The sequence below is a fragment of the Heterocephalus glaber genome, unplaced genomic scaffold (assembly GCF_053883595.1).
Source record: "Heterocephalus glaber isolate CG9 unplaced genomic scaffold, H.glaber_assembly_v1.0 deba00001442, whole genome shotgun sequence".
Lineage (NCBI taxonomy): Eukaryota > Metazoa > Chordata > Mammalia > Rodentia > Bathyergidae > Heterocephalus > Heterocephalus glaber.
Window position 1 is genome coordinate 19,783,190 of NW_028258296.1, and position 13,600 is coordinate 19,796,789.

A 13,600-nucleotide genomic window follows, 5' to 3' on the forward strand; every position below is an offset into this window, starting at 1 on the left:
GATGCAAAAAGAAATGAAGATGTATTACATATATGTACCAACTTCACACAAGGAATGTAAACACTATGTACTGCAAACATACTAGTAAAAAATAAATTTCAAAAAACTCAATGGTTTATACCACCTATTGGTTTTAATTACTACAATTCAATTAGGAGCTATAGAATCTCAGAAGTAAATAGTGACTATACAGTATTTTGATATTTTCAATGCTACATATGTATACCTACCAGAGACAGCAATAACCAAGGGTTAGTGGAAGATCTGCTGATTAAATATTTTCTAATTAAATAAAATGCCTTATGCAGTGTGTTCCAGGATAATGTGGTGTAACAGCCAATGATAATTGTTTAACTTTCTCAAGTTCTCATTGGGAACTATATCTGAAGAAGGATCAAGAGAAAGATGCCAGCAATGCTTTAAAGCCTTCAGTTGGCTGGGTTCATCAGATTCTAAATGCTTAAAGACATGGGCCTACAGAAGCAGTATTTTAAATGGAATCAGTCTAAGTCTCAAACCCAAGAAAATGTCAGAAGCAATCAATAGGTAGATATTAAATGAACAAATACAGCAAGATTGATTCATATCCAGGAATAAGAATCTCAGAACTTATGGAACTGAATGTGGAAATAAGGACTGAGATGTATAATGGATACTTGGAAATGCTCAAATGGGAAGGGGAACAAGGGAGGAGGGAGTGAGAAAGGAAAGAAGGGACCATAAAAAGTGAAAATAGAAGGAAAAAATGGGGAAAAAAAGCTTTTGTACATAGGGAGTGGGTGAGGCTTGAGGGAGGAATGGGATAAAATAAAATAAAATTTATTAATAAAAATAAAAAAATGTTAAAAGAATCTCACAACTTAGTCTCTTTCTCTTCTAGACAGTTCAACTACATCAATCATTATTTTTCACTTTCTGGTCTCCTCCACTTCTTCCATACAATGTGGCAGGGAGAGAGAAGTGGGTATCAATATTGCCTGAGAACTTTCTGTCCCCAGGTAGCCTTTGGTTGCTGCCTTTTTCAGTCCTTCTCTTATTTAATTTTCAGACATCTAGAAAGTAGGTATTTTTATGCAGGTGTTTTTTTATTCATCTGCCCATAGTCACATGGCTAGAGTCTGGAAGAGGTGGAGTCTAAATTCAGCACCACATTATGAGATTCCGTGCTTTTCTGCCCCCTTTTTAGATCACTCTCCATCTGTGCAATGTTTTCTTCTTCCTTTAACTCTCTTCCTCCATTTCTGTGCTATAAGAGGCCATTCTAGGAGACAGGAAGTTTGCCACTTCTTATTCTACAGTGTGCTTTGAAGGCCTAAGAGAGAGATTCCAGCCTGAAAATACCATTGAAATTGGTCTGAAATGCAGATTGAAGCATCACTTTCAGAAATGGCCCTTGTGCATCTTGGAAATTTCTATTCCTTAAACATTTCATAATAAAATGCAAAGATTACCTCCAGACTTTTTAAACTAATGTAATCTATCTCCAACAGTAATCCCTCCTAGAAAACAAAATCCTTCAGAAAGAAAGCATGGATTTGCAATCGGGAGGACAGCTAAAACAAGTAGCAGAAACGATTGACGGAGAATAAAAAGCTGAAAGAGAACCAAAGGTAAACTCTGCCTATACCATGTTTTTCAATTCATCTGGTCTTGATCATCAGCATCTATATAAACCAGTTAAACTGAGGCTCCTCTAGTGATCTTACTCCTAAATGGATTTCTGATCACAGTGTTGCATGGTAATTGAATCCACACTTTTGGGACTCAGATTTCTCTAACTTCAAATCCTGATGCTCTTCCTGTCTCCCTAATTTCCCTTTCTATAAGCACTATGCCCCTAAGGAAATGACTTTACCTCTTTCTACAAAGATTTTCTCATCTGTAAAATGGAGAGAACATCATACCTGTTTCCTGGATTTAATACATATCTAAGAAAATGCACATGAAGGACTTAGAATGGCTGCTATACAGGAAATGCTCTGTAAAAGTCATTATGATCTGCCGCGCAAGCGCAAGGACCAGAGTTCGATCCCCGGTACCAAAAAAAAAAAAAAAAAGTCATTATGATGATTTTGCCATAACTACTTTGTCCTACAGACTCTAACCTCCTATAAACCTCCTATAAATATTTCTGAAAAGTCCTTCTCCAGTCCCACCTGTCCACTGCCAGCCCTGAGGTGAGAGTTTTTGAGTTCAGGCAAGTGCTGGTCTTGATTGTCCACTATGAAATCATCTACTTTCTCACTAGTCTGAAGTAGAGAAGTCAGTTGTGCTTTTAATGTGTTTTCACATAGGTTTCCCACAGAAGAAAACATCTCATGTTCCCAAAGACAATTAACTATTTCCACAGTTTTGGAGTAGCACAAACCATCTACTCTGGTACTGTCATCTTTCTATGAACAACAACAACAAAAATTATTCTTTCTGAGAGTCCAAAGAATTTTTTCCTTGGCACACATTAGACACACTGGATGAAATCAGAGAGTTTATTTTATCTTCCCTGTTGGCAGTGCCCCAGCTTTTGGAACACTCGTAAGAACTGAGGCTTTCAAATTCATGGGGCCATCAACTAAAAATATGATGCCTTACACACTTTAAAAATGATTCAAATTTTAACTAACAAGAAGTAATTCAACCAAGAAGGCTGCCCTTTTCTAGGTTACTTCCCATGAACACACTTAATCAGCTCTTTGTTTTTCTTTTTTGCCATGGTTATAGAGCAGGGCAGCAAGATTTTTCACATTTTACTTTACTAGAACATAATTTTTTCTAGCTCTTAGTATCCTCCTACACACTTAACAGATTGTGGTTTATCTCTCAGAGAAGCATATATCTACCCTTCAGCTCTCTGAGGGAAAGAAACTCACTGTGAGTTAATACAAAATAAGCCCATTTCCTTACCTACGCATCAGGTGTCACAAAGCACAAAAGCTTTACTGAGCCAAGAAAAAAATCCTGTCATGAAGAGGATAATTGCTTCCACATTTAACACCTCCAAAAAGGACACAAATAGCTAAAAGGAGGCTATTTTAAAACTATATTAAATCATTCTACTAGAAAATGTCAAACTTGTGAAGTGCTAGAAAAAAGTGAAGATCAATTAAACATCATTTGCCTCCAAGAGGCCATTTAGCTCACACAGGGAGAGGAAAAGCTTCCTCTGGGCAGTTCTGGATGGGGAGGGATGATATCCCCAGGAGGAAGGGAGCTGACTGGGCTTTTGTACAGCTAGGTGATGAGCATGGAGGTTTCACAAAGACTTGGTTCTTCCAAGAACTTCTCTTATGGAGGAGCTGAAGAGCTCTTGGTAGCAAAGGGACATGAACAGTTTTCTTGCCAGTGGCCATCTCTGGCCTGGGTCCTCCAATTCCTATACCTCTCCTGTTCCATCTGCCCAGCTGGTCACCTCTTTCAATCTCTTTGCCTCCTGAACTTTGACTTTATTAGCCTCCTTCCTGAAATTCTCACCAGCCTTCCCTCCATAAATGGGTGGGGCTTTGTTTTCACAACCTGTAGACAGTATCTCCATCTTTCATTTCTCTATCTAGTGATGCTTTAGCTGAATTTTTACAATCAGTGTCAGAATGGAAGAAATTTGATGCTTAAAAAATTATGAAAAATAATTCAAATAGTACGGAGATTTGGGGGCTGATTTATTTCAAATTAGTGACTCAATCATCCTAGTGACGTGACGTCAAGGCTTGGCTCAGCTTGTAGCTCGGTAGAGACACGTGAGAGAAACAGCTCAGAAGATCCAACTCCCATACGACCCCTGAACCAACAGCCTGGATCATGTATACAGGCCTAGTTATCTCTGAGTTTGGGGAGTCACAGGCTTAAGAGCAGCCCCTTGCCCTTTGAGCAAACAAATGTCTTTCTTCAGGATTCTGTCAAGGAGCCAGTCAACTTTGAAACACCAGAAAGTGTGGATCAGTGGTAAAGATCCAAAGGAAAAAACAATGTAATGGAAGTTTCAGAACAATCCCCTGGCCCCAAACTGGTACCTTCAATTCAGTAGGCTTTGTATAACTGTATATCCAAATGGTAACTAGGCATGAGCCCAGCCAGTTAGAAGGAACCCAGTCACATGTCCTACTGGGAAGAATTTCTTTTGGCAGCTGAATGGCTACATATATGATTAGGTATATGTGTTTTAGGGGGAAAAATTCTCTTCATTCTAGCAAAGCCCAAATAAAGACACTACTCACTACTCAGGGGTTTTTAACAACAGCCTTCATCATATAAATTGAGGTGTGTGTGTGTGTGTGTGTGTGTGTGTGTAACACAATGATTATTTTCTTCATTCAATCCTCTACAAAGACATTTTTATCACAATGATTATAACACTGATTCATGTCACAATTCCTATAATTTTAGATCTTAAGTAATAAGAAAATCAAAGAGTACCTTTGCTACCCAAAGAGCACATATCTCTATTTTCCAAAGAGGGACAGAACATAAATATCATCTTTGTGTACACAAACCTGGAAGATACACACATGCTTATGCCTGGACACACACATACCTGCAATACTTAAGGCAACAGATGTCCCCTCCCCTACCCGGATCCCTGCCAGCCCCGCAGGATTTCCGGGGGCCGGGGGGCGGGGGGCGGGGGGCGGGGGGTGGGATTCAAATGAGCCAAGCTGGTACGTCTGGGAACAGCGCCACAAAGATCTCAGGACCCTGAAGTTTTGAAGCGTTAAGCAGAAAGGAAAAGCTTGGACCCGATTAGAATGGCTAGTTTTTCCACTCTGCAGCCGCCAGGTGATTAGAATTCAGGCTGATACTAATTCCGGGTAATTCCTGGAAAGAACTTGGGTGTAAAGAGAAGCCTGTTTGCTTTGTGTGATCATCACAACCCTGGGCTTGGCCATTTCACTTTCACCTCCATGGCTCTGCTAAACATATTTTTGTGGAAGATACCAACGATGTCTAATTGTCAAATATAGTTTCTTTTCCGCTGTTTTTTAAACCTAAACTTCTTGACCTTCCTGTGGCAGAGACTCCAGCTATTTCTTCTCCCTGGGTGCCCAGCTAGACCGTGTCTTGCTGCCTCTCCTGCAGTGAGGTGTGGCTACGTGATTCTCTCCAGCACACTGCTGTTGTTTTCAGGCCTGGTGTTCCCGCTTGAGGAGTTTTGCCCCTCCTCTTCTTCTCCACTCCCTTTACCTCTCCTCACTATCGGGCATGGGAATCTAAGTAAAGATTAAAAATATAAGGTTGCCATTAACCTGGGTTTCTGAATAACTTTATGAAGCAAAACACTCCCCCTCCTCACCTCCCTACACACATACACAAACACAAACATTGAACTGGACTTTTACAAAAAGAAGAAACGTCTTGTGCTAAGCTATTACCTATGGACCTATTTGTTATGACCTGTTTGTTATCTCAGTGACTATTTCTGATTTCTTAAAACCTATTTTTGTTCTGCTTTCATGCCATCGCTGTTCCCAGTCCTTTTTCTGTCCCTCTGACCATTCTTCCATCTCGCTCTTCAAACTGTCCAATCCTCAAACTAAGGAAACCTTCCCAGTACTCTCATCTTTCCTCTTCTCACTTTGTGTGTTTTTATGGAATGGGTTCTCCTTTTCCATGGCGTTTCCTGCTCTTGATCGATGGATAATCCCCAAATCCATCACCATCCCCTATTCCAAAACTTACCAGCTTCTCTCAAAATAACTCCTCTTTGTGTGTATTCTCTTTAGTCAATTCCCCAGTCCTTTCCCTTCAGGATCAACTTTAGCTCTTCCTTCCCTCCAAGTTTCCGTCCCAGTCAACCACTGAAACCCACGGTTTACACTTCACAAATGCCTCACATAAGGCCTGCCAACAACCTCTAAGTTTCTCCGTCTCTGATTCTACTGCTGTAGTTCCGAACACATCACTTCGTCATTCCTACAAGCCTCCACATGTCTCACTACCGCCCGCCTCTCCAGCCTGTTCACCACACGTTGGTTAGGATTGTGTATGAACAAAAACACATACACACATGCTCACGCACTTGTCCATTAAAAGACTTGTGATTCTTTGCTGTCACACTACACATAAATTATGGCTACTAGGTAAGGAGTACCCCCTATGTGCCAAATATTGTGCTGAATCCTTTACTAAGATAAATTTGGCATTTACCTCCTTAGGTGAGCATTTGCTCCCAGTCATAAGTCATGAAGCAGTAGAGGTCATACAGTTCCTTCTGACCTCAAGGCCCCTGGGCTTCACCACCATGCAAAATAGCTCTTAAGATCCTTCAGAGTATAGCCTGAAGCAACTTTTTCCATTCTTATCTCTACCTCTTACATTCTAGGAATTAGGCCCACTGAGGTTGTACCTATTCTTCAAATGTTTTTCCCTTTCAACAATTAGATGAATACTTTTCCACGGTGTTGCTCAGCATGATGCAGGTGCTCAAAATATATTAGTTCCCCTCTGCCATTCCTGTACGAATCCTACCCATGGGTAAACTGTTTCCTTTGCTTGTAGTTCCTGTGCACCTGCCTATGTCCTATATATTCTGAATTATTTTTTAAAAGTAAATTGGAATATTTCCTCCCCCCATCAAGCCTTCCAGATTTCCCTGGAAAGACTTAGGTTTTGTACTTATTTGTTCCCTTAGCATGCCTTTAATCCCTGCACTGTGGTCTTTATGCCCCCTCAAATTGTAACATATCTGGCTATAGGTTTGTTTCTTATGAGACAGAGCTCTGTTATAAATTCTCTAGGAAGGTCTTGTTCATTTCTTTATCTACAGTCCCTCATGTGCATAAGTCCTCAAAATCTGTTTGATGAATAGTGTATGGATGAATGACACAGCACTTTCTAGAAATGCTTTTATTTTTTTAATCAGCTCTCTTGAAGTCTGATTCTAACCTGGACTATTATTTTACATAATTGAAAGTGGAATGAAGACTGTGCTAAGTGTCCTGAATGTCACTGAAAACCAACTGAGAGCTATGCTATCAAGACAGTAGCCACTAGGCCCCTGGGGCTGGTGAGCACTTGAAATACTGCTAGCATGACTTAAGATCTAGTGTAAATATATAATACACATGAAATTTCAAAGATTTACATTTTTAAAAGAGTATAAAATAGTTTAGAAATATTTTCTTACATTTATCATATAAAGAAATATTTTGCATATATTGGGTTAAGTAGATATATTACGAAAATTTATTTTTGTAATTTCTTTCTGCTTTCCTAATGTTACTACCAGAAGACTTTAAAATTACATATGTGAAAAAAATAAATAAAATAAAATGACATATGTGGCTTGCGTCCTATTCCAGTTAGAGCTGATTTAGAGTTTCTAATTTTATGAGAATAGTCAGTGTGATTAGGGAAGGAAAACAGTGGCCTAAGAGTCAGGAAATTCTCCTTTCTCTTCCAAAGTCACACACCGAAGGTAGGAAGGCAGGTAGGTAGGCAGAAAGGGAAGGAGGGAGGAAGAGAGGAAGAGAGGGAGAGAGGGAGAGAGGGAGGGAGAGGGGAGGACACGGAACAAAGGGAAGGAAGAGGAAAGGAGGGAAAGAAGTTAGTTCTGTTTTAGCTGACATCTTAGAGAGTTGTATCACATGACTACATATTTAGAAGATACAAATCACCTTTTCAATTTTATGCAAATATTTTCTTTTATATGATGATAATTTTATAACTGTCAATCAAATACTGAAAAGGTCCTAGCTATATCTAGACATAACACAGGTAGTTAAAAATATTAAATGATAGCTAGTATACTAAACTTTCTAAGGAAGACAAGGGCATGGTCCAATAGAACTCAGAATGAGAAGAGACCTTATATTTTATGAATATTGTAGTTTTCTTGACATCTACTAGATGTCACTTCAAATTCTTACTGAAGAAAATTAGAGAAAAAAAGAAAGCAAAGGCAAAAAAAGAAAGGGGAGGAAAGGAAAATGGAAAAATGTCTAGAGTCCACATTCTCAATTGTTAGTGATCATTAAGGCTTACTTTTTGTTAAGATAAAAGTATTTCTACCATCTGTTATTCCATGGTTCTTAAAAGTCTTCTAGTCTAAGCCTTAATGAATTACTGAATTCTATTCTAATCAACAAAACACTGGAATACAAGCTTTAGAAATTGTAATGTTTGCTCAATTGTATTACCAGTAAGGTCTGTATTTTAATAATATAATTTCATAAGGTCTGTATTATAATAATGTGTCACATTTACTTTTTGAATTTCTGGGTAAATAGGATCATATAATTGCTATTACTATTTTTTTTTAATTCATTTTATAGAAATTATAATAGTATCACTGGGGATTTAGCTCAGTGGTTCAGGTGCCAGCCTCGCAAGTGCAAGGTCCCGAGTTCAATCCCCAGTACCAAAAAAGAAAGAAATTATAATAGTATCAGTAGCTTACTGTGCAAATAAAATATCAGGAAAAATGATTGCTATTTAGTAGATATTTCCTATAAAGATTTCTAAAATAATGATATAGTACAAAAATACATTGGCCAGAAGTTTCAGAGATCTGGGTCCTTGTCAGCCTGGGAATGTTGTTTTTTCTGCCTCACCACAACATTTGGTAATAAAAGTGATCTACCCCACTCAACTTCCAGATTTGGCTACAAAATGAAATGCTTCAGTTCTTTAATTTTTGAAAAAAAAGTAGAAAAAATTTTTAATGTAATCCAAAATCGCAATGTTCATTCCCATCTCAGATGTAAAAGCATGAAAAATTCTCTGCAGTTTCTCTCCATATTAATAAGCAGAATTGTTCAGGAGGGGAAAAACTGAAATAGCTTTTGCAGAATCAAAGCATGAAAAATAGTTCCTTACCACCCCTCATCTGCTCCACCTCACAGAAGTGTGTTCCAGTGGGAGTGTGGATAAACGCATGGACATGTTTAGCTCCATCCTGAAAAGGAGGAGAAAATTTGTTTTTAGTAAAATTGCAGCATATGCCATAAAGCCAACCCTTTAATTAAATCGGGAGCATGAATGAGATAACCTTTTCAAAACGCTTCCAAGGGACTTCCTCAATGTAGACATGAGCTCGGGTGGCATGGTGAAAAGAAGAGAGGAAATGCTCACAGATATTCAAAGCAAAGGTTTCTATGCTTTTAATCTGCAAAAGAAACAAAACGCTAGTGATCAGAAATACTTGACCCACTTAAAAATAATTTTTAAATATTCAGGGATCTCTCTCTCTCTCTCTCTCTCTCTCTCTCTCTCTCTCTCTCTCTCTCTCTCTCTCTCTCTTAAAGTGCACTTAAGAATGAGAGAAGCATAAAATTGAAAAGAATTTCAATAAGTAAGTTGGTCCTTATCCCAGCTTTCCATCTGGGCTCCCAAGGTTAGTTCATAGATTGCCATCAACAGGTGAGACTAGGCTATTTTGTTTTTGTTTTTTATTTTTTGGTACCCGGGATCAAACTCGGAACAATCCCCACGCGAGACTACCCTGTTTTTAAAAAGAATTGCGTTTTACAAGAAAGGATGAGCAAGAGTGGATGAGCCAAAAGTACCACTCAGATTCTCCTCACAGTGACCTTGATCATCATCTACACCAAAAGCCATCCACTCTGTAACACTCCGTTCTCTTTAGGAGACTGGCAAATGGGCCTCCCAGTTTCCCAAGGAAAATGCTAATGAAGAGCCATGTCACCATTCTTGCTCTGTGTGCAGGTCTTTTATTGATTATCCCTGGCTCTCCACACTCAGAAAGCAGCTCTCCACTTTCTCACGGATTCTCCACATTCAATTTTAGGCAATAGGCCCAGGATGTAGCTCAGTGGTGCTCTACCTGCCTAGCAAGCACAAGGTGTAAGTTTGATCTCTGGTACCAGAAAAAAAAAAAAAATTCTAGGCAATATTTTGAGGCCCTAGCACAGTCTGTGAATTAATAATGGCTTTGCCTATAATTAAGGTGGACTATTTGTACCGGTTTCTCCAACATACTTCTGTTTTACACTGTTGTCCCAGCATAAGAATTAATAGCATCCTATTGTACTCTCAAAAGTATCTTGATTTGGATAAGAAATTATATGGTCACTCTATCTATAAAGAATGAACTCGGGCCGGGGATTTAGCTCAGTGCTCTCGCCGCCTGCTACTCAAGCCCAAGGACCCAAGTTCGATCCCTGATACCAAAAAAATAAATAAATAAAGAATGAACTTAAATTGTTTTTAACATTCAGGTCTATTCCCTCACTTTCCTTCAACCCCTCACACAGAAAGGGAAATACAATAAACTGTGGTGCCTGACCCTCTTCCATATCGTAATACAGGCCTATTTTCAACTAGTTTTTGGTGCTTTATTTTTCCATACTTCTGTCTGTTTGCTGGACTATTCTCATTAACAAGAGAAGAATTAAGGTAGAAATAGGCCTTGCAGAAATTGCACTGCAATTAGTTTGTTCATTTACTGCATTATGAGTGTGGATTCCATGTTTTTAAAAATGAATTTTCCAATCTGTATATCTTACCTTCTTAGAATTCTTGGCAAATAAAAGAATTAGCTATCATCTTGATTGACCCAGAACTTTGCCAGAAAACCAAAACAGCTTCACTCACTCTTAAAAAAAAAACAGAGCTCAAAATGCTAAAAAGTCAGGTTCTATCAGATATAAATAGCTCATGAAAAATCAATTAACCACCACATATGGACAGTAAATGGCAAGGAAGTTGAAGAGGCTAAGAAGGCATTAAAATTTGGACAAATTAATTTCAAGAATAAAAAGAAGTGCATCTGATTTTCTTCTGTAGTAACAACAGGAAGAGAATGGTATTTTCTACTATGAGTACACCATTCTGATACAAAAATAAATGATAGGACTCAAAGAAATACATGACACGTTAGATTTTGTTCTAAAATCTTTCAGAACCCTGGTTTGTTTATGATTCTAATTAGCAATACCATCCTAATTTGTCCAATATTATTCTTGGCCTGAAAGAGTGAAGAAAGTAGACTAAAAATATGATTGTAAAAAAAGCAAAAGCAAGCTTTTTCTGAAAGCCTGAGAGTTTGAGGGTAGAACAGAAAGTTTTAAAAATAGCTTAAGTAGGTTAAAAGGTAATAGGAACTCAAAATAAGCATGTACTATGCCCATGCTATCTTAAAGTGAATTCTGCATCAAGATAGGCAGCATGTAAGGAAAATGATGCATACCCCTTTGAACTTTGCCAAGACATGAACTGTGTTCTTGATAGTGTCTGTAGGGATGACATCTGAATTATCTCCATGCAGGTAATCTTTTTTGGAACCCAGAGTAAGTTGCACTGAAGTTGCCACCTCTTTAATACTGTGGTATTTTCCATCGCGTTGAATACGGAGAACTTTTACCATATCCTTCCCATAGCCAGTTCGGACAAACTCCACTTCAGCATTCTGTAACAAAAACGTAATCATCTTATGAAAAAAGGCTAAATGAAAGCAAAAGGCCAATCAAAATTTCTTTAAGCTTTCATTTTATCATGCATATTATACAAAAGATGAGACCCAAAGTATATGAAAGCAATATCACATTCTACCTCAGGAGAACAGAAACTTGTATAGAAAAAAGAAAATCCCAGAAAGCAAATGAAATACAGTAGACTGTCCTGCAGACAGATAGGTGGATGGCTTTTGTAATAACAATAATACATAGCAATAATAGAATCTCCAGAACCAACCATGTTAACTTACTCCGTCGTATTAATTCCTGCTAACTTAATCCTTGGGATTTCTCAGTGCACTAACATTCTCACTTTACAAAAAGAGAAACTAAGTTTCAAGGAGATTAAGTGGCTTGCCTGACTTCACATAGCTAGTAAAAGACAGAGTTAGGATTCACATTCACATCTATTGAGTCCAAGTTATAGAATGGCCATATTGATATAAATTGTCTTCCTCCTATAAAATTTCTTGAATATGTTACCTGGAAATAATTCTGTATCCTTTTATGTAGAAAGTAATAATCTGAAGAAAATGCCTATTAATAGAATTTTAAATTCCTTTTCCATTTGCTAGCAGGAAGAAGAATAATTGGTAACAGGGTCCAGATTGCTTTTAGGAGTACAGAGCCAGGGTCATCTCGCTGCAAGGAGAGCTATGTTTTTAGTGAAGAGACACTTAGAAGAACCTGCTGATTGGCTCATTAGGACCCTTATTTGAAGTTGAATCATAGCCCAGTAAACACATTCATCTCTCCCAGAAAATCCACAAGATTCGTCACTGGATTTTATTGGTGTTTGAGAACATGCAGGAGAGGGCAGAAGGACAGAAACCATTATCTCATTTAGCATGGAAATTGAACATTAAAATGGTAATGAAAGAAGATAACAAAAATGAAAGTAAATTAAAAACAGAAACAGCAGATGGGGAGAGTCTGGAAACAGACAAGGAACTTCACCTGCAAATCACACTTAGGCTGCTCAAGGGCTGTTTGCACATAAACTCACCAGGTCCTCTGAGAGGAATTGAAAAATACTAGTGAACATCAGAAACGACTGCTATTTTTCTGGTGAACTGATGAGAGGCCATTTCAAATCATGAGGATAGCGCTGCACACTATCATAGACCATTTAAAATATACTGGGGTTTGAGGTGTCAGAACTCAGGGCTGTAGTGGCTTTGGAATCAGAGCAGGTCCAAATTCTGCCTTGTCACTTATACTTTGGTAGCTTGAAGCAAGTGATTCAATGTCTCTGAGCCTCAGGTCCACAATTGCACCTCTACCTGTAGGGCAGCTCGTGAACGTGAAAGGCCTGGCTCAGCTCCAAGTATCTGGTGATTCAGTGAGGTCAGTCCCAGCACCAGTGCCCATGTCCTGCCTGAATGTGAAAGTGGCAGCAGTAGCAAAGAGGATGTTGTTGAAGTGCACTGGTTTGGGGGAGGAGAGCAATACTGACAGCAGCAAGAGGAAGACCCCAGCTCGTCTTGAGCCACAAAGGGCTCTACCTCAGGGAGGAAGGTCCTTGGCTGCTTGGGGCCCCTGGATAGTACAGACAAAGTCTCTGAGATCATTTGTCACCTGCAATCTGCAGCATGACTCAACACCTGTGACTTCTCAACCCCAACCTCTGCCACTAAGTATCCAAACTGGTGAAAGCAACTGGTATCTATGCGGTATAGAAAGAGATCACAACATAGCCATCCATCCTATCCCTGCTCAGCTCTCTTCTTATCTATTCACTTGTGACTTCAAACTCTTTCATGCTATCTTGAGTTAATTGTGGCCACCCAGGCTCTTCATGCTTTCCCTGTCTGTAAGTCTTTGAATTTGCTAATCCTTCTTTCTGGAACACTTTTTTCTAACTACACAACCACCAACCTCTCCACCTGCCTAATTTCTTATAGTCATCCTTCTAGTCCCAGATGTCTGCCATAGTCCTTCAAATTTGGAGTAGATGCCCTTTTTATGTGCTTTCAAAATACTTGTTACTGCCTTAGAATCATTATCAAATTGTATTGAAATTTCCTCTTCATGTGTATGATTCATTCTAAAACGCTAAACTATGAAAGCTGGAACAAGTTCTATCTTAGTCACCATAGCAACCCCAGCATTCAGCAAAGTGCCTAGAACATAAATAGATACTTGATAAATGTGTCATGAATGAATGGATGGTGCTAAGCACCTCTACTGCTTGTGTG

The 13,600-nt window shown here is 38.7% G+C and overlaps 1 protein-coding gene across 11 annotated transcripts in view; it reads right to left on the reverse strand.

Annotated features, from left to right (window-relative positions):
* Positions 1-13,600, reverse strand: part of LOC101719675 (uricase) — an 87,397-nt gene that overhangs the window by 8,415 nt on the left and 65,382 nt on the right. For all 11 annotated transcript variants that reach the window (XM_087213000.1, XM_087212999.1, XM_087212997.1 and 8 more), the window contains 3 exons: positions 11,138-11,356; positions 8,978-9,094; positions 8,806-8,884 (listed from right to left, as the gene is read on the reverse strand). In XM_087213000.1, coding sequence (XP_087069126.1) covers positions 8,806-8,884; positions 8,978-9,094; positions 11,138-11,356 — 415 coding nt within the window. The remainder of the gene's footprint in view (positions 1-8,805; positions 8,885-8,977; positions 9,095-11,137; positions 11,357-13,600) is intronic.